The 24,984-nt window shown below is 39.4% G+C and overlaps 1 protein-coding gene across 1 annotated transcript; it reads left to right on the top strand.

The window, feature by feature from the left end:
- Nucleotides 1-5,648: 5,648 nt before the first annotated feature.
- LOC137620811 (serine/arginine repetitive matrix protein 5-like) lies at nucleotides 5,649-7,129 on the top strand. Its single transcript, XM_068351260.1, has 2 exons — nucleotides 5,649-5,952; nucleotides 6,198-7,129. The coding sequence occupies exons 1-2, from the start codon at nucleotides 5,649-5,651 to the stop codon at nucleotides 7,127-7,129; spliced, it is 1,236 nt and encodes a 411-aa protein (XP_068207361.1).
- The last annotated feature ends 17,855 nt before the right edge of the window (nucleotides 7,130-24,984 follow it).

Raw genomic sequence — 24,984 nt, 5'->3', positions numbered from 1 at the left:
GAGAATATATTTGGTAATTTACTTCACTCAAATGTTGCTATTTGGATGTTAACGTCCTACTTTTCCAAAACTACCTACATCATTTCAGAATATCGAAATTATCCATCATTTCCACCAGTCTAACCTCTAAATCTCTGTACGTATTGAAGCTGAATAATGATAAAAAAAAAAAAAAAATTTCCACTACATTTATTAATCTTATCCCAATGATACCTTCATACTTCAAAGCTTTTAGTTTCTAGGACACTGGCCTTTCAAACTTGTTGCGAAACGCCTGGTGCCTACTTCCGTCTTGTGTTTTTCGAATCTTTTGGTATTTCTTTAGCTGTTTCTAATGGAGGGATGGTACCCTTCTGAAGCTTCCCCTATTAAACGGGGAGTGGTCAGGTTGCATCTGTGTCGAATGAAGGGCTATAGGTAAGGATCGAACCAACAGTTGTGAGGCAGTGATATACAGTACATAATCATGCATACACACATATATATATGTATATATATATGCATATATATATATATATATATATATGTATGTATGTGTATATATACATACATACATATATATATATATATATATATGTATATGTGTGTATGTATAAATATACACACATATACATGGATTCTTGATATGTAGAGGCTAACACCTTCTGCTAGCCACCTCAGTCAGAGAGAAGGGTTTATATATACAGTATATACACACACACACACACACACACATATATATATATATATATATATGTGTGTGTGTGTGTGTGTGTGTGTATTTGTGTATGTTTTATATACGTGAGAAAGATATTTAATGTATTGGTGATGAAAACATCGTATATATATATGTATATATATATATGTGTGTAGTATATATATGTGTGTATATATATATATATATATATATGTATATATATATATGTATATATATATATATATATATATGTATATATATATATATATATATATAATGTGTGTGTGCGTGTGTGTTAGATATTTGTGAGGAAGATATTTAATGCGATTGCTGATATATATATATATATATATATAAATATATATATTGTATATGTCTGTGAATTTGAATTTTTTTTGGAAGATACATAATTTTCTTAAGGTTACTTGCATGAGTAGTAATTTTTTGTTGATATCAAAGGTATAGAATTATTAATTTTTTTCATACCTTAAAAATCTTGGAAATTATGACGTAAGATAATGTTGATGTAATTTCGAAAGATATCAGTTATATTTTTTAAGCAAATGGTGTTCTTTTTACACTGCATTATTATCATTGTTACAATTCACATGGAAATGTTTTCAAAATTTTCTTGAATGTGCATCATTCATATACCAATTAATATGTGCATAATTATGTGTATCGTATTGGTTTTTCACTTTCGATACATTGAAAGGACTCCTGCGTAGATTTTTTATGGATCTTTCTTTTGTGTCATATGCAGATATATATATATATATATATATATTTATTACTGTTTATATACATACATATGTATATATGCATACGTATATATATGTACATATATATATATATATATATGTGTGTGTGTGTGTGTGTGTGTATACATATATATATATATATATATATATATTTCATTTGTGTCCTGTGCAGGTTTTTTTTGTATATATATTTCTTTCATATCTCGTTCATGGAAATCGCTTGCGTCGACTTGAAGAACCACGAGAACCCCCACCGATTTGTTTCCCTACCTGTTGCCATCTCCCCTAACGATAGCGATTCCCCTCGCTCCGGAGCATAGCGTCTGCTTCATATTGATTCAGGCCGCTATCTCACGGCCATTAAACTCATCATCATCTGCATCTACCGGACGAGGAGGCTTCTTGACTGGTGCAGTATGATGATGGTGCTCCTGCCTAGGGGCTCTTGTGTGTAAACACGAGTGACATCATTGTTTCTTTGAAGAAACATTACGCCCCCTTTTTCCCGTCATTATCCGCCAACCTGAGCTGAGGAACTTCCTCCTTTTGAGATGCTCCAGCCAATCTGTTCTCTCGTGTCGCGAGGTGAATGTTGCTCTAAATAGCATCCTCTCTCTCTCTCTCTCTCTCTCTCTCTCTCTCTCTCTCTCTTTTGAGGGGCTTGAAATTTGTGAAAAAACTAGTGTTGCTATTGATAACGAGCAGGAAGGTTAATAAGTATGTAGGGAATTGTATCTGGTATTGGCAATAATCCAATGTATTAATATAAGTAATGTGAAACGTATGAGAGGAAGAAGCCACTGATGTTTTGCCTGTTTGTTTGAAATGAATATCCATAGGTTCTTTGTCTGGAAAATTTCTTAGTAAGGATTTTTTTTTTTTTGGGGGGGGGGGAATTGCCCACTTACTATATTGTAGACCATGCTGTTCTTAGACATATTTTTTTTAGTGAATTTTATGGTTATCTCTCGTATTGTACACTTTAATTCAAGTAGCCCAGCGAGGAAGGGAAATTAATAAAATATGTAAATTACGGGTAACAAATAAGAAATATTGAATATTTTAAGATCAGTAACGACGTTACGTTAAGATATAACTATGAAGGAAAATTTTTTTTTCAATCTGCGCAACATAAAAACATTTGCTGCAAGTTTGTGCTTGCTATGTTCATCACTCAGGAATATTTTTCTCTCTTTTTTTATCTAGCTTTTTTATTCAGGGAAACGAATCCCAACATTTGTCTCCTACATGGGTTTGAAAATTAATCATTAAAATTGTCTCCGAGAATAAAAATAAGTTGATTAGCTGAATTCGGCTTTAAAATAGGGGAAATAATTCTTTTTGCAGTTCTGAGTAGAGTATTAGAAGAAAGAGCTAATACCTTACGGTTTGCCATTATTGGTTCTTCTAACGTTCTATGGACAGTAAGCATAATTTTTTTCCACATACGTTTTTGGTCTATGATCTGTTGAACTACGAAGATTAGATCATCTATCCTAGCGTAGAAACAAACTCATGATTCCCGATAATCAACGACGTCCTGTCTTGGCTACGTAGAATTGACAATTTTTTGGAAATCCGATTCACTTACAATACCCCTTACGTTTGGTATTCTCTTCCTACATCAGTATTGTCAGATTTCTCAAACCTTCTCTCGTTCAGAAAGGGTATTTATTTCTTTCTACTTGAACATAGGTTATAATTTTATCTTCTATTTTTCCAGTTTCCCTTTGGGGAGGAAAAGAATGTTTGATTGTGCTGCTTTACCTTCGTTAGCCAAAGGCATCAATTATTCCATTATCTTTTTTTCTTATTTTCTCTCGACCATGATGATATATTATTGCAATTGCTAGACTGACAACCTACATTCAAAACACACACACACATATGTATATATATATATATATATATATATATAGAGAGAGAGAGAGAGAGAGAGAGAGAGAGAGAGAGAGAGAGAGATAAAACTGAAGTATGAGCAAAGTTATTATAATTATAATTATGAAAATTAATGAATACTATATATGTGTATATATATACATATGTGTGTGTATATATATATATATATATATATATATATTTATATATATATATAACTGAAGTATGAGCAAAGTCATTTAAATCATAATTATGGAAATTAATGAATACCAGATACTGTTGTTTTCAGCTTAATGGCCTAAATGAACCTCAGTGGTGTCTCGGGCCACGATTTTTGTGTAAACAAAAAAGTTAACCAACTTTCTCCGAGAATATTATGGAAATTATGTGACCTTGAGTTCACGAGAGACGTCGTTTTCCAATTTACTTTCTGCACATTTCACTTAAGTCGAAGCGTTTGCAACCTGCGAAAAATCACTTCCACCTACTTAAATTTAACTTCCTGGTTCTTCCGCATTCACGTTTTTTTTCCTTCTCCTCAGAATTTCTTTAATCTTTTGGAAAATGTGCATTTGGCCGAAGTTTTCTAGACTTGTGTGTCCGCTGACATTGGAGGATCAACATTGTATTCTTGCATTTTATTGTTGAGAGCGAGGATTGGAAAACATTATTGTTCCATTTGAGTACGAACAGTTGCATATCATCTCTTTCAACGTAATTTAAAAATGAGAACTGTGACCAGTTTATATTGAATTGAAGACTTCTATAATCACAGAAACAAACAGACATATGTTTATGTGCTTGTATATATATATATATATATATAAACACGTACAGTATTCTTATACATGATATAGTTAAATTTGATACACACACATTACAGATATATATATATATATATATATATAAATGTATATATATACAGTGTATATATATATACATATATATATGTATATATATATATATATATATGTAGAGGCAATTATATATATATATATATATATACATATATATATATATATATATATAGACGCAATTATATATATATATATATATATATATATTTGTAATGTGTGTGTATCAAAGTTATCTATGTCATGTATACGAATACTGTATATAATATAAAATCATTGATAACTTGCAGTCAGGGTATTAGCATGGGGAATAATTTTATGCTTATGCCATCTGCAAATGTATTTTTCCGACAATTTATAGGAGAATACATTTTGGGAAAATAGGTATATCATAGTTTCATGACAAAATTTCGGAAAATTTCGTCGCTCTGAGACTAAAAAGCTTGTATTTTTCATATGATTTGTCAATAAAACAAATTTCTGATAGCCTTTTTCAGAATGTAATAGCGTCCTCATTTACCTCCACTTATTTTTGAAACGAAGTAATAAATTCTTATTGTATTAGAGGTGTTATGAAGTGATCAGTATATATTTTATCCATCACTGATTATCTATTATGCAATGGTAATACTTAAATTTAGTTACTTATCAAACTTCCAGCAACAACAATTACTTTATTCTACTGCTGCTATCTTTTACAAATCAACCAATAATGATTACGGTAAAAAATATTTGATAGAACACTAATGGTTATCAAATGATACAGTATCTTATAGGCTGTATCAAGAATACTCAAGAAATGACTTCTTTATTTCCTCAGTGCCGGACTGGATGGGGCAAGGGGTGGGGAAGAGGAGACTCCCCCCCCACCCTTCCCTGTGGATCTCTACTAGGCCCCCCGACAAAAAATAGTAATTGTATATATATATATATATATATATATATATTTATTTAGAAAATGTGTCTGTGTTTTGTATTTGCAGTGGATAGTTGAGACGTCAAATGATAATAAATATTGAAATATGGCAATTCGATTTGTAACTTTTGTATGCTTTTGCTAATAAAGACAGCCCTTTGCTGTCTTTGGTTCGCTAAGGTTGGAGAAGGCTCCGGCCATTTCGTAGAAGTAGTAAGAAGAGCAACACCTTGTCTGTTTTGTCATGGGAACACTAGAGACATCTGACGAAAGATTTCTCCCGAGTATCGGCGTTCTTTTGATTCTAACTGTACATTAATGCTAGTTAGCGGGTAGTAGGGAGGGGTAGCTTGCTAACCCCCCCCACACACACACACACACACACCTGTGCTGAGCTCACTTTGCTATCAGCTCAGGTGCTAGACGGACGTGTCCCCTATCACCCTCGCGTACACTGACAGCCATTAATCTTTGTTTGCTTTTTCTTTTTGAAAGAGTGTTTGGAAGTTGGCCTCTGCGATGCGGAAGTGTCCCGGCTTACCTGACCACCCTGTGTGACTTATATGTCGGCGGTCGACACAGATCCACACACCTTATGTCCTTTTTGTAGGGGCCAACGGTGTGATAGAGATAACGTATGTGGTGAGTGCAGGGAGTGGTCTACCTCCCAGTGGGAGAGGTTTTCCCGGCGCTGGAAGAAGTCGTCTAAACAGGATATTTCTCCTTCAAGGGCTTCCTTGGAGAGAGAAAATCCCAAGGACTCTTCTTCCGTAGCCCAAACCTCCTCCGAAGCTCCCACTCGATCGGTTTCTTCCGAGAGGCTGTCGAGTGGTAGCATAGGCCGCATTTCTATTGACCGATCTCAGGGTTTGGGAGAGGGAGTTGCCTCCCATAGCGAGGCAGCTCCTCCTTCCCCCCGGTGGAGGATTTAAATGTATCTAATGTTAGTGTTGCTAATAATGATTTGTTACAGCTTTGGGCTTCCTTGGGGCTTCAGGGCTCGCCCTCCAAGGAAGCCCTGTTTGACATAATCAGATTAGGGGCAGCTGTCAAACAGTCGCCGACGTTAGCAGAGGTTGATCCTCTGTCTATCGTCGACGTTGTTGTGGCAGAGGCTTCTGACGAGTTATCTCAAACCTCTGCTCCTGTTGCTGATGTAGCTGAAGGCTTATTTCCCCCCTCCGAACTTCCTTCGAGGGAGGAACTAAGTCCAACGGTCTCTCCTGCAGGTGATTCTCCTTATCGGGGTAGTTCACTGACAGAGACTCCTCTTCGGAGGACTGCCGACGGTCAACCTACTGCCCCCAGAGGGCATATAAGGCGTAAGGCCCGCCTTCCCCTCCGCCGTAGAGGCCTTCCTTCACCTCACAAGGGTGTTGGGAGGCGCCTCTTCGGCTCGTCATTGCCGCAGTCCACCGCAGAGGAACCTCGTCATCGTTCACTGACCCTTTCAGCTACTTCCCTGGATCTGTCCGCTGATCGTTCGCGATCTCCTACTTCTGCCAGACCAGCTGACCTGCCGTCGCCCTTCCTAGCTGCCGACGCGCTGTGGGCGCCCACAGATCCTGTGATCAAACAGGCAACGGTCCCTTCGGGGCAAAAGGGACTTTCTCACATTGTGACAAAGTCCTTTAAGCGCCAGGTATCCCCTGCGCGCCAACGTTCTCCTGCGCGCCAGCGTGCTATTGCGAGCAATCGCTCTACAGTTGCTGTCCCTGAGACAACTCAGCAGCGAGCACCTGTTCCAGAGACTTCACGCCAGCACTCAACTGCGTGCCAGCGCTCACCTGCGCGCCATCGATCTCCTGTGCACCAGCGCTCTCCTGCTCACCAACACACCACTGCGTGCCCATATCCTGATGCGCGCCATGAGCACACACGATCTCCTGTGCGCCCACGATCTCCTGTGCGCCCACGATCTCCTGTGCGCCCACGATCTCCTACGTGCCCACGATCTTCGGTTCTGGGTGTAGGAGGGAAAATATCTTCTTCACCTGCTTGCCAGCAATCTCCTACGCGCCAGCGAACACCGATGCGCCATTAGACCCCGCCTGCTCGCCAGCCTTCTCCTACGCGCCATCGTGCGCAGTCACCAACGTGCGCCCACGCACTCCCTGCACGTTCGCCCATTGCAGATGTGCACGCGGGTGCGCAAGGGATATATCCCATGCGCGCGCCCAACGCTATCAATCTCACGGGCTCATCAAGATCCTGCGCGTCCACGCGCACGCGAGCAATCGCCTCCGCTCGCTCGAACTCTTGTCCATCCTACTGTGCGCCCTCGGCATTCTCCAGAATGCGCCCCTGCGCCCTCACGCACTTTTATCGCCCCTGTGCGCTCCATCTCCTGCACGCCATCGCTCGCCCACGTGCCAATGCGCTCCCTCGCCTGCGCACCATCGCTCGCCCACGCGCCATCGCTCGCCCACCCGCCATCGCTCGCCCATGCGCCCTCGCCTGCATGCCATCGCTCGCTAGCGCGCCATCGCTCGCCCACGCGCCATCGCTCACCCCGCTCGCCCACGCGCCATCGCTCACCCGCGCGCCATCGCTCACCCGCGCGCCATCGCTCGCCCCGCGCGTCATCGCTCGCGTGCGCGTCATCGCTCACCTGCGAGCACCCTTGCCATCGCCCCCGCATCCCATCGCGCAAGTGCCAGCGCGACCACCAGCGCGAGTCGCAGAGGGATTCCCAGCGCGATCCCACGCGCGAAGCTGCAGGACTGCGCGCAATCAGGTCTCCCCCCCCCTGCAAGCGCAGACCAGCGCGCTCGCCGGAGGGCAGGAGAACACTTGACAGGTGAAGGAACTTTGCTTCTTCCCCTTCTTTTCAGGTAGACCCTGTTGTGGTTTCTACTCCAAGGGATCAAACGAGGGAGTCTCTGACAGCGCCGCTGTCATGGTTTGGGTCCCTTGTCAGAGCTGTCATGCAGGCCTTTAAGCCTGCTTTCTCTGAGTTGGGCCTCAAATCAGTGGCAGTTTCGAACCCCCTGTAAAGGAAGAGAGGAGTAGATGACGGGTGACTTCTCTAAGGGATAAGCTGGCTCCTCGAAAGTCTTTGAGGAAGGCTCCCTCCCCCCCCCCAGACTTTCTCTCCTCCTTCGGACGAAGATTTCCTGTCCTCAGGGGATTCTCGTGAGATGGGCGTTCTCCCATCGCACCAATGGGAGAAACCCCACCTCGCGTAGAGAAGTCTTCTCGGGTAGGGGTGGAGAAGAGCCTCCCACCATCGCTGTTGGAGTCCTGTATCCCTCCCAGGAGGGAGTCGAAGGACTCTAAGACTGTCCCAAAGTCGTCCTCGAGGATGAGACCAGAGCCAGCCAAACCCACGGAGAACGTCCACGGGTCCCCTCAAGAAGTGTCTTTGGGGACAGGAGACTTTGCTGCCAGCCCTACAGGAGCAGAGCTACAGGAGTCGGAACATGCATTCTGGCAAGTTCTGACTCAACGGGTTCTCGGATCCTGAGATTCCCCCTTGAGAGGGTAAGGACACGGTCCTGGACCGAGTCTTCGGCAATCAAAAACCCCCTAAGGCCAGCGTGGCTTTGCCTTGGTCCCAAGGGGTCAAAAGTGCCAGAGATAAGGTTGAGGGCCAGCTCTCCGAGCTTGGCTCCTCCAGCCATTCCAGCGCCGGCAACAAACTCCTCCCGCCTCTTCGTGTCCATCAGAGGAGGTACTTTGAGATCATGGAGGAGTCTTGTTTAGCTCTTCCCTTACACCACTCTGTGGAAGAGCTTACCAGGGGAGTCCCTCTAGAGAGACTCTCCAACCGGCAAGTGTCTTTCTCGGCCTCGGAGATCCTCAGTCAGGAGAAGGTGGCGAAGTGTGCCATGCCGGCAACTTCGTGGCTGGATATCTGGCTAGGGTCTCTCGGCATCCTGTTATGATCCAAGGACCTGTCCAAGGAGAGTACCAGGAAGGCCTTGGAGACCTTCCTTCTTTCAGGCATGCGTACCATCGAGTTTCTAGCTCACTAAGTCTCGAACTTGTGGGCTAATTCCATCTTGAAGCGTTGAGATGCAGTGTCTGAAAGATTTCACATGAAGGTCCCCAGCATCGAGGTCAGCAGGCTCAGACATTCCTCCATCTTGGGAAGGAATTTGTTTGAGCCCAAAGACGTGGAACAGGCAGCTGAGAGGTGGAGGAAGTCCAACCAGGACTCTCTCTACATAGGGCTCTTACATCGAAGCCCAATAAACCTCCAGCACCTCAACAACCTCGACTGTCCAAGACAACGAAACCGGCAGTGACAGCAAAGACAACGGTGTCGAAGCCCTTTCCTGTCAAAGACAGGAAAGGCAAAAAATCCTCCAGGGGAGGGAAAAATCCTAGAGGGAGTGGCCGAGGCCGCAAACGCTAGGATTGGCAGTCCCCCTGCACGTCCACCAGTGGGGGGATGCCTACAAAGTTGCGTGATCAGGTGGCAGCAACTCTGGGCCGATTCCTGGATGATTTCCGTAATCAGTCAGGGATATCGCATCCCGTTCACAACACCTCTACCTTCCCTGACAGCGAATCCAGTGTCGTTGAGCTCCCTTGCCATGGGATCGGCAAGGGGGCAAGCCCTTCGGGCAGAAGTTGAGACCATGTTAAAGAAGGGTGCTCTCCAGGAGGTCATCGACGGGTCCCCAGGCTTCTTCACTCGACTGTTTCTTGTAAGGAAGGCGTCTGGAGGCTGGAGACCAATCATCGACCTCTCAGCTCTGAACAGGTTTGTCAAGCAGACCCTGTTCAGTATGGAGACGGCAGACACGGTCAGACTTGCAGTGAGACCTCAAGACTTCATGTGTACACTGGATCTGAAGGATGCATACTTCCAGATCCCAGTCCATCTGTCTTCAAGGAAGTACTTAAGATTCAGCCTAGACAACAAGATCTACCAGTTCAAGGTGCTGTGTTTTGTTCTCTCCACAGCACTTCAGGTTGTCACCAGAGTGTTCACCCTGATATTATCGTGGGCACACAGGATCGGCATCCATCTCCTCCGTTATCTGGGCGACTGGCTGATCCTAGCAGACTCGGAGTCGACCCTTCTTCGACACCGAGACAAACTTCTGGGACTTTGCCAAGATCTGGGGATCATGGTAAATCTCAAGAAGTCTTCTCTAAATCCTACTCAAAGACTGGTATATCTAGGCATGATCTTAGACACCAATCTCCACAAAGCCTTCCCATCAGACGACATGATAGCAAGGCTGAGGAGGGTCACAAATCCTTTCCTCAGACGAGACGAACTCCCAGCTCAATCGTGGGTATGTCTCCTCGGTCACCTCTCATCCTTGGCCCGTCTATTTCCAAATGGTCGCATCAGAATGAGATCTCTGCAAGGGCGACTCAAGTCTCGGTGGAATCAAGGACACGATTCCCCGGACGTCATGGTCCCTATGGGTCCTGCGGAACGGAGGGACCTTCAGTGGTGGGTGACAGACAAGAACCTACGAAAGGGAGTGGATCTTCTCGTCCTCCCCCCGGATTTGATGCTGTTCTCGGACGCCTCAAATAAAGGGTTGGGGGCACACGTTCTGAACCACAGGGCCTCAGGCCTGTGGTGAGAATCAGAAAAGTGCCTCCATATAAATCTGCTAGAAATGAAGGCCGTATTCCTGGCCCTTCAACAGTCCCAACAATACCTGGCGGGTCACTCTGTGGTGGTGAACAGCAACAACACCACAGTAGTGGCTTACATCAATAAGCAGGGAGGCATCTTTTCGAAGCAGCTATCCCATCTTGCAGTAGAGATACTGAGATGGACCGAAGTCCACTCGATTCCACTATCGGCTCGCTTCATTCCAGGCAAGAGGAATGTGCTCGCCGACAGTCTGAGCAGGGCGTCTCAGATAGTGAGTACCGAGTGGTCTTTGGATCGTCTAGTAGCCAACAAAGTCCTGACTTTGTGGGGTTCCCTGACTGTGAATCTGTTCGCTACAGCGTTGAACTTCAAGCTCCCGCTGTACTGCTCCCCAGTCCCGGACCCCAAGGCTCTCTGGCAAGATGCCTTCCAACAACGGTGGGACAACATCGACTTTTACGCCTTTCCCCGTTCTGTCTGATGAGTAGGGTACTCAACAAGACCAGAATATCAGTCAATCTCACGATGATCCTTATAGCTCCGCTATGGCATCACGCGGAATGGTTTCCGGACTTTCTGCAACTCCTAACGGAACTCCCGAGTGAACTCCCTCCACGACACGAGCTACTCAAACAACCACACGCCAACATCTTTCACAAGGCCGTAGCTTCGCTTCGGCTTCATGCCTGGAGGCTATCCAGCATCTCCTCCCAGAGAGAGGCTTTTCGCAGCAGGTTGCGGAAAGGATGTCTGGACACCTGCAGAAGTCTTCCACAAGGGTCTACCAGGTAAAGTCGAGAGTTTTCTGTGGTTGGTGTCGTGGAAGGGGTATCTCTCCACACGATGCCACTATTCCAGCAATAGCGGAGTTCTTCTTGTATTTGCGAGAAGAAATGCTCCTTTCAGTCTCGGCAGTGAAAGGCCATTGCTCAGCCTTAAGTCTAGCCTTCAGGCTCAAAGGAATGGACATTTCTTCTTCGCTGGAACTTTCTTTACTCATACGAAGTTACGAACTTACCTGCCCTCAGTCGGAAGTGAGACCTCCTCCATGGAACGTGGTTCGAGTTCTCAGGTCTCTTAAGAGACCTCCCTTCGAACCATTACGCCAGGCTTCAGATCGCCACCTGACTTGGAAGACGGTGTTCTTTGGCTTCGGCCAAACGAGTTGGTGAACTTCATGGTCTCTCGTATGACATCGCCCATTCAAGGGGATGGGGGGAGGTAACGTTCAGGTTCGTCCCTGAGTTTGTTGCTAAGACTCAGAATCCAGGAGTGCCAGGCCCTCGGTTTGGCTCTTTCCGTATTTCGAGTCTTCGTTCTGTAACAGATGACCCAGACCATCTCCTACTGTGCTCAGTAAGGAGTCTGAGGCTCTATCTTAAATAGCTAAGGTTTGTATAGTTAGGAAAATACAAATTACCTACGAATTTGTCACATATATACAGTATATATATATATATATATATATATATAATATATATATATATATATATATAATATATATATATATATATATATATGTGTGTGTGTGTACACACATATACATATGCATAATGGGTGTATTGATATATAGCAACGTATTATCCTGTCTTAATAAATACCTAATCATATTTCTTTTTTTAAACACTTTCTAAATATCTTATTTCGATGTGATACATTTACTATTAGAATAAGTAAAATGTAAATTTGAATGTTCATTTCAAATAAGAACCTCATCATTGTAATAATGTAGCGTATTTTTCAATGAACATTCAAATTTATTTATTAGTTTCATTGTTAATCATACATCTATATCTTATAGAGAAAGGAAGTAATTGTAATAACCCGTAGTGAGTTACAGGTAATTAGGCCTCACTCTTATCATACTTAAAGGTATCTAGATAAGTCTAATTATCATAAAGAAAATTTCCTATGCTTCGCAGTTACCCGGTCCTTTTAGAGGATCACTAACCATGGAGTCAATAGTACACCAGACTATAGTCCATTTCTTTTAGCGATGCATGTTTGCACCGACTCGCAGCGGTGCCCTTTTAGCTCAGAAAAGTTTCCGGATCGCTGATTGGTTGGACAAGATAATTCTAACCAATCAGCGATCAGGAAACTTTTCCGAGCTAAAAGGGCACCGCCACGAGTCGATGCAAATATGCATCGCTAAAAGAAATGGACTATAGTTCCACTCTACATGATTGACGATGGAGACACAGCGGATTTTTCTCAATATATCTTGCGGTGGGACATACTTCCTGGAAGGATGGACAATGTAACAATTTAGGTTGCTTGTTAAATATCTTAGATCAGTGGTGTTCAACCCTTTTAGGGAAAAAAGGGTCATTAGTCAAGAATCTCATGTTATGAAAGGCCGCACATAGGGGTGTTAGTACGATGGCCTTAATAAAAAATAAAAAAATCCAAAATTATTTTTGTATTTTCAGCTTATGTAAAATATTCTGAAGTAACTAAAGGACATTATCGCAAGAACTAAGATTTTTAACATTCCCATCCTAAACAAGACTTTTGGTTTCTCACCCAGCTACCCATCTGAATTTTTTATATGGATATTTCTCAGGGTGTATTTATTATTAGATATGGTTGTATTACGCATCCGAACATGTCTATGTACTTGAATTAATAGGGATATCCTAACCTTCTTTATGCAATCAAATGAAAACCTAATTCAATGGGATGGCTGACTTTACATTTGTTGGATCAAGTGGTCCATATCGGGCTGAATGGCGGCAATACCTAAGGTGCTTTTTAGGTGTCCATCAGTTAGTAAGGACCGAAATTTGTTCTTAACCAGATTAATTTTTGAAGAGAGCTCTTCACGTACATACGTGCTACCAAACACTGCCATCATCTTCCTTGCATGACCAGATAGTTTGGGATATTTTGTTTGATAAATGTTGTTTATGCTTATTCATTAGCTCATTATTACTTTGTAGTTCAATTATTTCCATTTGCACATGCTCTTGAATACTTTTCTCATCCATATTAAACGGTTAGCAAGTGTTTTCTAAGGTCATGGAATATAATTGGAAAATCATCTTGTAGAGCTGCCAACCTATCACCATATTTTAAACACTGCTCATCGCTTATTGCATGGCTATTTAATGTTTCGAAGTGAGAAGTCACACTTCCATTCATTATTATTGATTCCGGGGGTACAGTTACTTTTCGTGTCTAAGAGGAGCACAATTTAATTCAAAAGTTCATATGCTCTTTTCAACATTCCTGTCTTACTTCACATCACAGTATTGTGCTTCAATATCTGGCAGTAACTCTAAATTGACGATGATTCAGGCCTTTTGGACGTAGTGATTGACCTCTTTCCCGAGAGCACTGATTACATGTGGAAAGTTTGTCTTTGCACACAAAGCTTCCCGGTGTATAATACAGTGCAGGACAATTGGAGACAAGTTAATATTTTGAGACTATTTTACCCTTCAATAATCTTACGAGACCATTCTCTCTCTCTCTCTCTCTCTCTCTCTCTCTCTCTCTCTCTCTCTCTCTCTCTCTCTCTCTCTCTCTCTCTCTCTCTCTCTCTCTCTCTCTCTTTCAACGAAACCACATTTTAAGAAGATAAGTAATTAAGTTTTAGTAAATTTTCAGCTTTGCAGTTGGCTCCATGGGCCGCACTGTATGATATTCATTTTAATAGTGTCGGGCTGCACTGAAAAGTCTTGAGGGCCTCAGGTTGCACAGGCCTGCGTTAAAAGCTAAGAAAACATCCCACCTTGCTAGCCAGAAGGAATCCCCGTAAACAACCTGACGTTTGCCATCTTGTAAGCTTTAAGGTCTTTCGCTACCAGCTAGACAGCTAATGGCTTATGGTTCCTTATAAGGCCCAGTCATTGCAGGCCTGATCTGAGGTTCTGCCCGAACAATAGTTCTTTAAAATACCAACGCCGCCAAGGAATAACAGGGCAAACAAATTCTGCTATAGATAACTCAGCGATCTTTGTGTATGAGAGTTGATGTGATCAGATAAGTTGGATCAAGTCTAATATAGAGTTGATAATTGAGTGACATTTTTCATCATCTATTTAACCTTCCTAGCTGACGTAGACACATGAATGATCAGGAGAGCCAATAGGGAAAATTTTGTAAGACACAGATTCTTGGTCTTATAAATTTAAGAATGTTTCCATATCTTAATAGGTAAAATCTTTTAAATAATGGAATGTAAAATACTGAGTAAGAGGAATTATTCGAATTCATTGAGATATTAAACTGGTGTCTTCATTTAATATCAGCGAAAATACCAACTGTTAAATTTGACAAATACCGTCGTTACTCCATGTCATGTAAGTTTGGCTAAATAATTGAGTTTAATATATCAAAAAGTTATCATGGCTAAAATCTGAAAGAATGAATAGTGATCTATTACAGCCAATTATATGTCGTCGCGAGTCTAATCTGTAATGAGATCTTGTTTGTGCCCAATTTCATGAATGAGTTTTAAGTTATAAGTATCTCTATCTGCTTTTCTTGAGAACAAAAATATTACTTGAATCAGTAAGTATTTTTCATATGTCAGAAGGTCAAATACTCTCAACTCTAACTCGACTCTGAGGCTCATAAACAAATATTGACATCACCTTAGGGCTAGTCGGGTTCCCTGACATACGAACTAGGGATAATTACCGCTGATGTAACTGGAACTATCAGCTTGCATCTAGGTGGTAGCTGATACAACGTCAACAGTGGAATAAATGATGCTGACAAAGCCTCTTTCGTCGCTTCCAGGCCTTTTTTTTTTTTCGTTAGAACGTACTCTGCGGAGATTCCGTAACTGTTCCTGAAGCTGTTTTGCTAACGTGACTTCCTGTTTATCGACCAGAGATTGAAGTACCTTTGGGTTTGTTTCGAGATGAAGGTCGAGTGTCTTGGTTTCGTGGAACACTGTTTTCGTTTTGTTATTGTGTTGTCTTAGAGTGTGTACTATAAGTGTTTAGAATCACGTCAGGAATGATAGAAATAACATAAAAAAAAAAAAAAACCTTCACGCACAAATGTTTACAGTGTTATAGTCTTAATTTTCGTGGAAATATCGTTTCACTGTTTCTTTCAACAACAGTAGACGGTTTACTATGTGGATTTGCGAAACATTGTCTTTTATCAAATACTGAAGATAAAAAGTCTTTTTACCACTAGCTTGAGCTTTGACATATATCAATAAATATAAGTGTTGATATCAGAAATGCGATGTTAATGATAGTAATTTTTCTTATTGATGTAACTTTGACCGATTGTTTTTGTAACAAGTTGAAGCTACTTTTCATCTCATTCAAAACGGCACAATAGTTATATGCTGAAAGAGTTTGCAAGAGGAGAAAGCCGAGAGTAAATGGGAATATGAGCAAGAATATGCAAGAATATGAGGTACATGCAAATCACCAAGACGGAGCCTTGAATATTAAAGAGTGGGGAAGAATGGAAGAGGTGAATTCTTATAGGTGCTCAAGAGGAAATATTACGGATGATAGTAGCTCGTGAAAAAATGCGAACCATAGAATTAAAATGAATGGAGGACTGTAGGATACGTGCAAAGTTGCAAGTAAGGAAAGAGACTTGAATTGGGTATAGAAGCTAAGGTGGTGATACATGAAAATATTGTTTATCTGACTCTATCTTGTAGTAGTGAAGTGTGGCTCTGAACACAAATTTCTTTGGATGAATTATTTGCATTATATATTATGAGGTGTAAGGAAAATGGAGTTTGAGGAATTTCGATATCAAGAGGGGTAAAACAGTGAAAGATGTTTCAAAGTGTTTTAGAGGGTTTGGTTATGTGGAAAGAAAGTATAATGTATATAATCTTGAAGGTAAAGACAATCAACTTCCTTCTCAGTAAACCATTAACTTTGACTTGATGATTTCTCTTGATATGAAGACAGAATTAAGACGAATTTTTGCATGTGACTAGAACCTGTATCACCACTCCCTAGTTTTTTTGTCTTGTCAATCGTAGTGCTGTTAGTCACTATGAAATTCATGTTTCATTATTCACAGTTATTTATACTGTAGGCTGTGAGGTTTTTGCGTCTCTCTCGCTTCACACACACACACACACACACACTTGGCCTGGAAATGTTTGTTAGTTAAACGCGTTTATTTCACTATTTCAAGACATAGACATTGACATTTAAAATATTCTTTATAGTTTTCTATTTCGATCTATAATAGAACTGCCAGTGTTCAAAGTCTAAAATTTTAGACAAGAGAATGATATATAAATACAGATGTATTGCATTTGCATGGATATATATGTAAATTACACACACACATATATATATATATATATATATATATATATATATATATATATATATATATATATATATATATATATACTAACAAAGATATATATATATATATATATATATATATATATATATATATATATATATATATATATATATATATATATATATATATATATACTAACAAAGAGAGTAAGAGATAAATGAAAGTTTTTTAAATGAGAATTGATAGCTCGTCTGTGGTGCAAGTGAACTCGTAATTATGTTTTTTGCAGTGAAAGATAAAAGTGCGTCTGCTGTTGCATAAGAAAACTTTTCAAGGACGAAGAGAACCGATATATTTAGTTCCCATCCCTTGAAGAGTGTGGGGAAGCCCAAAGTGGCCGATTGAGCAATGAGGGAGTAGTAGCCCTGGACGAATATCCGCCCTTCTCTCTCTCTCTCTCTCTCTCTCTCTCTCTCTCTCTCTCTCTCTCTCTCTCTCTCTCTCTCTCAGCTGTTACGCTCATCACTGAGGTTTTAACAGACTAGCATTCATGCGCAGCCAACGTGCTTTAATTTACTTAATGGTCTGTCCTGTCTAATACGTAATAATATGTAAATGCTACTTCTGTTCAGACTTGCATTACAAGCCGAAAGCCATTCTCTCTCTCTCTCTCTCTCTCTCTCTCTCTCTCTCTCTCTCTCTCTCTCTCTCTCTCTCTCTCTCTCTCTGACAAAATTTCCAAGAGCCAATGAAAATACTTAGCCTGGCTGCACACTCGCTGACATTCCATCAGTGCAAAATACTGTCGACAGAAGACGTGTATATGTGATCCATTCCGAAGACAAAGCAGCGAAGGAAGAAGAATGCGAAAACTACACTTTCAGTTGTTAAACAAGTGAAAGGTCTTTTTTATAGCCCTCGTTAGTGTTAAGCTGAGCCGTAACGTCCTTTACAGCGGCTTTATTTAAAGTGATCATTAAGATTCCATGAGCCGCTCTGCAGCCTCTTATCAGTTAATCAATGTTGGAAGTAGCAGTCATTTTGGTAGAGTATTATTATTATTATTATTATTATTATTATTATTATTATTATTATTATTATTATTATTATTATCATTATACGACTTTTGATATGGAAAACAGTAAGAACTTGAGAGATATAAAGAGGAAAAGTAAGTTGATATAAAGGGAAAACTAAAAGGTACTTATATATTGGTAAACTTTTAAAACAGCAACTAAGCAAAGCATATGTCGAAGGTGCTCTGCGGCCTCTGTTAATTCTGGCCTTGGTATGCCTTTGAAAACCCCAGAATAACAAATCATCCCCTGGAACAACTTCCAACGGATTTGCCACGAACAGGATCACTGCCATCGTCTTGGACAGGGTTAACCCTGGTCTTGGAGGAGAGGTGGCCTTCTTATTATAAACATGTGGCAAGAGTATGATCCCAGTGCGCTGCACGTGTTGAAAAATCGCACACGTGTCCTAATGTATTTATGTGAGGATGGTTAATCATACTTACCACGTGCGCATTTATAGGTATTTATTAGAAAGGGGAATGAATTATCTCGTGTACCTTGGATTGACAAAGGTGCAAACTGAACCCTAGAGAAACGAATCTAAACATTGTGGGGTTCTTGGCTGATTGGCAAAGCACTCGGCTCACGCTTCATAGGTCTTGGATAGTTCCCGGCCTACCGTACATCGGTTCACCTAGCTGTAAGTGGATACCAGCATCAGATAATGTTAAGATAAACAGTTTATGGCTAGAAATCACACCTCCTAAGACTTATTGAGAAACTGGCGCTTTTACCTAAATCATTTATATAAATATATACTTTAGATTATCGCTTTTTTTATATTTGAGCTCTCTTTGCTGTTTCCTTCGATCTGGGTTTCCATTTGTTAGTACCTGGTCTTCTACTCAGCGGATGATTGATTTGCAAGGTAATGTGACCTTAAACCCTTGTTCCGTGTGATTGGCTGCGCATCAAGGATACTACTACTACTACTACTACTACTACTACTACTTGAAACAATGAATATAAGGAGTAGGATAAATAACGTTCTTCATTGCTACTGATCTAGCCCAACACCTCGTCCCTTGGTAGTTGGAAACTGTCACAAACCCCGCGTACTTAAATCTATGTCATTAGAGTGGTTTTTATCTTGGATTCTAAGCGAGTTACACAAGAACAGGATGTTCTGGGTTCAGGTTCTGCTTTTGTTTTTAGTTTGTTTTCTCCGTTTTCCTTCTATGTATACTGCTGACGTTTCAATTCTATATATATTTAAAATAATTTTAGGAGATTTATTTGCTTTATTCCCGGAATTAATTTCTATATATTTTTATCATTAAAGCGAAGGCATTGAATCAGTTAATGATCAACTTCATTGCAAAACTTATTGTTACTTGCGGATTATTTCGGGGTTTCCCTGACTTTTGGTAACTTTTTATTTATTTAACCCACCGGTATGGAGTTTTACTACTTACTGTATGTGGTATCTGTCATATATTTGATTTACATATACAGTATATATGTATATATATATATATATATATATATATATATATATATATATATATATATAAAATGTGTGTGCGTGTGTGTAATTATATATATATATATATATATATATATATATATATATATATATATATATATATATATATATATATGATATATATACATATATATTTATATATATATATATATATATATATATATATATATATATATATATATATATATATATAAAATGTGTGTGCGTGTGTGTAATTATTTATATATATAATATATATATGTATATATATGTATATGTTTATATATATATACATACATATATATATATATATATATATATATATATATATATATATATATATATATATATATTTAACCATTTACCCCAACATGGGATTGCTTTACTAGAGCAAATATAATAGACTTGACATATTGTAATATAATACCCCCTATCTCTTTTTGCGTAAAACTCTCCCGTTAACCTATTTTTACAAGTTTGTATTACTTACTATACTTCATGTGAGTTCAAGCAAACTTGATTGCAACAATATAAAGGTTTACTCATCTTTGTTTCCTCTTCATAGAAAATTGTACAGAATATTCTCACCAGACACCCAAAATCCTAAAATCTAGGGATAAATTCCCATATCTGGCAACACTAATTTCGGGTCCAGAAACTATTCCAACCCATTTAGGCAGCGATCTTTCGTACCTTCCCATCGTTTCCTAATTATATTTTTCCACTGTTTTATTATCCTTCATTCTTCGCTTAATCTTTCCATTTGCTTCAGTATCCACGATTCATTTCCAGAGGAGAGTTAACGCAATAATTATTTCATGGATTCATTTTACTTCCGCAGACATTCCTGTTAAGTTTCAATTCCTTTTCTAGACCGTGTTAACCTTCTTGCCTCACCTAATCAGTGATTCGCTTCCTCTTACATTCTACTATGTTACGAATCAGCCGCGTTCATTATTGTATCGTCGTTATTAAAGGTTTAAAGGTCGCTTATGAATGGCAGAGGCAAGGGACAGTGACATTGCCCTAGCAAGCAGGACAATGCCCTAGTGACTGACCATATATTATATGATCAGCGCCTAAGCCTCCTCTCCACCCAAGCTAGGACCAGGGAGGGCCAGGCAGTGGCTGCTGATGACTCAGCAGATAGACCTATAGGCTCCCCCAAACCCCCCAACCTTATCTCACAAGGATGGTAAGGTTGCAGACACTAATGGCACTAACGAGTTTGAGCGGGACTCGAACCCCCGACTGGCGATCACCAGGCAGAGACGTTACCAATCAGGCCACAATAACCCTAACATTAATTTAGCAATATTTGAGACTTAGTTTATCCCATACCCCAACTCATGCTCATATTCACTTCAAAAAATTTTTTCTGTCTTACGAACACATTGAAATTCTTTCATTCTGCTATAGTGTCTGTTCAACATTCAGTTATCGCCGTATCTTATGCAGTCATCAGCCCTCTTCATTTTAAGAAACGTAGGTTTTATAGATAAGATTTATATTCATATGTATCAGATTTTTACCTCAATTTATGGTTTATACATTATATTTAATATATATTTTATTTTATTCATTCATTTTACATCAATATAAATATTTTTTCTTCCCGAAGTTAATCGGGCCAGCTCTTTAAAGGTCGAGTTTGACTTATTGGGCTGGTTAATCTCCTCCTTTTAATAATAATGAATCCCCTGTTCATTTTAATCCTTGTTCCATTTTATATTCAGCAGTTTTGCATCTACATCCTATAAATATTCTCTGATTCGTGCATCTCGCCCTCCATAAAGATATCAACGAGTCGTGGATATATAGCGCATCTTTTATCAGCTTCACTTTTATATCGAGGCCAGTGTTGCCAGATGGACGAGTTTAAAAATCCCCAAAACTCGTGATAAAAAATCCCTAAAACAACGAAAAGAATCCCCATCTCCACAAATATATTTTCTTTTAATCCTGTAAGCTTTGCTAATATGGAAATTACTTACTATACTTCATATGAGTTCAAGCAAACTTAATTGCAACAAAATAAGGGTTTACTCATCTCTGTTTCCTCTTCATAGAAATTTGTACAGAATATCCTCACCAGACACCCAAAATCCCTAAATCTAGGGATAAATTCCCATATCTGGCAACACTGATCGAGGCTGCCACCTTCCTCGTCTATATTTTCGAACTCGCACATTTCTCTTTTCATGAAGATTTATTGTGACTCGTAACATATTTCGTTTGCATCATGGTTACCCTTTACATTGCACCACAGCCAATTTTATCAATTTCTTGCCTCCATAAATACGTTGTACATCATTATTCATTTACTTGGAAACTCCTCTTTTCTTTCAGCCCTGGAATTTATTAAGTAATTTGTTTGCCCCCTTTCGTCCGCTTATTACATTAGATAACCAAGCCTTGCTTGTTCCTACTTCTATGGGCTCATTATGTTATTGGTTTGTTCTTTTTGTTGGTTTATTCAATGATAAAGAGTCTGACCCTCGTCTTTCCATCTATCTTATTAAAAAAAAGTTAAGGTTATTTTCCCTCTAATTTTTAAACAGAACAGTTGGTATGTATCTTGTCTAACCTGGAGCTAAAAGAGGGCATTAATTTTCCCCTGCCGTCGCTGAATACAGCTCAAACAGGGTGGTCCTTCTCTTTCTCCTTCATTCCTCGGCTTAAATGAAGTAATTGATTGGCCCTGTCGTCGGACCCTTTTCTAAGAAATTATGATGATCCCATAGTTATCATTTAGCCATTGGTATAATAAGACTCTTGATTCGCCTTTGCCTTTGGCTTTCATACTGATAAAAAAAAGGTAGGAAGACACATTTACTTATTTGCTTCCTTGTCTTAGTCATTGAGAGGCCTCGTTCAGTAATACATTGCTTGACTAAACAGGTTTTAGGGTGGAAGGGGTTTCCCCACCTGAATAGAAATTGCAAACAACTAGACAACGCTGTTTTATTTCAACTAGTTATTCTTCTTATTTAGTTTGATTTGTTTTTATGTCGAAAATATTTTTCATATGCAATCATATTTAGAATTATAATGCACAAGTTCACACATACACGTATATATATATATATATATATATATATATATATATATATATATATATATATATATATATATATATATATCGTGTATGTATATATACACACACACACACACACACACACACATATATATATATATATATATATATATATATAATGTGTGTGTATGTATGTATGTATGTAAGTGTATACATATATACACACTCAAACACACATTATATATATATATATATATATATATATATATATATATATATATATATATATATATTTATAATGTAAATAAGTGTGAATGTGTAAGTAAACATGCCAAAAACTTTAATTTGGGATATAATCCAGGATTATATACCTAAATAAAAATACACAACATTGCCAATTGCATTACGTATACGGAAATTATCAGACCACTTCAATTCGTAATTCAATTTTATTGAAAAACATCTGGTAAGAGCCTTTGGGAAGCCCCAGTTACTTGTCGTTGTAAAGAGAATTTCTTCCTCCCCTTTGACCTATTTATTAGATGGAACATAGATTATAGGGTAACTAATTTCCCGTTCCAGTTCTTTTATTTACTTATTTCCGTTCGCTTCTTTTGAGAACCCGGAATAGCACGTGCCAATCTTGTAGGATAATTCAATTTCTATGTTTGTTTAGACATTGGGATAATGTGTTTTATTATTATTATTATTATTATTATTATTATTATTATTATTATTGTTATTGTTTTTTTATATTATTATTGTTATTATTATTATTATTATCATTATTATTATCGTTATTATTATTATTATTATTATTATTATTATTATTATTATTATTATTATTATTATCTAAGCTACAACCCTAGCTGCAAAAGCAGGATGCTATAAGCCTAAGGACTCCAATAGGAAAAGTAGTCTAGTGAGGGAAGGAAATTAGGAAACTGATAGATTAGTGGGCCTGAATGTACCCTCAAGCAAGAGAACTCTAATCCAAGACGGTGGAAGACCATGGTACAGAGGTTATGGCACTACCAAAGACTAGAGAGCAATGGTTTGATTTTGATATGTCCTTTATAGGAGAGCTGCTTACCATAGCTAAAGAGTCTCTTCAACGCCTTGTTTGGCACATGAACTTGATTCTCTTCATGTCAGCATGTGATGGGACTCTTTTATTTCCAAATTTTTGGGTTATTTTTTTAAGCTTGATTTAATTAAATTAAAATTCATACCTGTTATATCACAGGTGTTTATTTTATTACATCAGTTATATGTGATAAACATTTTTATTCAACTGCACTGCATCATATTTATTAGTTTGATTTCATTGCTTAAGATCAATATAAAAAAGGTAATACGTCAGTAAAGCGGGGTTTACACGGGCGAGCTGCTCGTCGAGCCTGGCTCGACAACCCTGTGTTTGAATTGATGTTCGAGCGTGTAAACGGGCTATTTGGTTGTCGAGCGCGCTCGTCGAGCGGCTCGATGAAAGTCAGGCTCATCTTGACTTTTGTGGGCGGAGCTACATTGTTTGACGAGCGGTGTGAACGTGTGAACGGGGTGTCGAGCATCGAACCTCAGTTGTTATTCAAACCTGCTAGAGGAAACATCATCAAAGAAATGCATAATTGCTGTCATTAATGAAAGTAAGAATGAGAAGGAAGTCGTACTTGATTTCATACATGCATATCGAGCTCATCCAGCTTTATGGAAAGTTAAATCAAAAGACTATTCCAATAAAGTAGCCAGAAACAAAGGAATAGCGGACACTCAGTCTTTCATATGGAGTTATGGCCTTCCTCATAGTAATGAAAGGGCTGACACGATTCGGTAGATCAATGTACGTGTCTTCATCCATACGCAAATAATTGCGCCAGTCATCCGGCTCTAATTTTAAAGCAACAAGCAAGTTGGTATATGAAAATTTCTCTCTTTTGATCTTTTGTTTTTTCCTTCTTAGTGCCACTGCTAAAGCAATGGCTATCAAATCGTCCTGGTCGAGAGACATGTTGACGTTGTTTTAGCACGAGGCACACTGAGGCTCGATGTACTGTCTGAAAGCTCTTCGAGCCGTTCTACAAGTAGGTTGGACAACCGGGCTCGACGAGCTGCTCGGCCGTGTAAACCCCGCTTTAGTCTCAGGAATAACTGATATTTAAGGGCAAAGCCCTAAGGTAAATTGTAACTATCACAAGAGAGGAGAAAGTGAAACTTATAGTATAGGTTATTAGGAATACTAAGAATCAACTAAAGATTTGTTGGTTACATATGGTATAAAGATATTCTTACAATATCTTTGTTTCACAATTTCGGATGAGTAGTTCATATAGAGTCGTCTAAATATACCTATCTGCGCCTTTCCACGGCCTTATAACTCACTAACTGTTCATTCAAATTTTCTTCTCATCATTCTTGCTCCCTAGACTTGGGTCTTGAATAACTACGGCAATTGTGAGAAGAGTATTTGAGTGTCGGCAACGCAATGCGGCTTGGATAT

Source organism: Palaemon carinicauda, chromosome 27, assembly GCF_036898095.1.
Source record: "Palaemon carinicauda isolate YSFRI2023 chromosome 27, ASM3689809v2, whole genome shotgun sequence".
NCBI lineage: Eukaryota > Metazoa > Arthropoda > Malacostraca > Decapoda > Palaemonidae > Palaemon > Palaemon carinicauda.
This window is presented reverse-complemented; position numbering and strand designations above follow the sequence as displayed.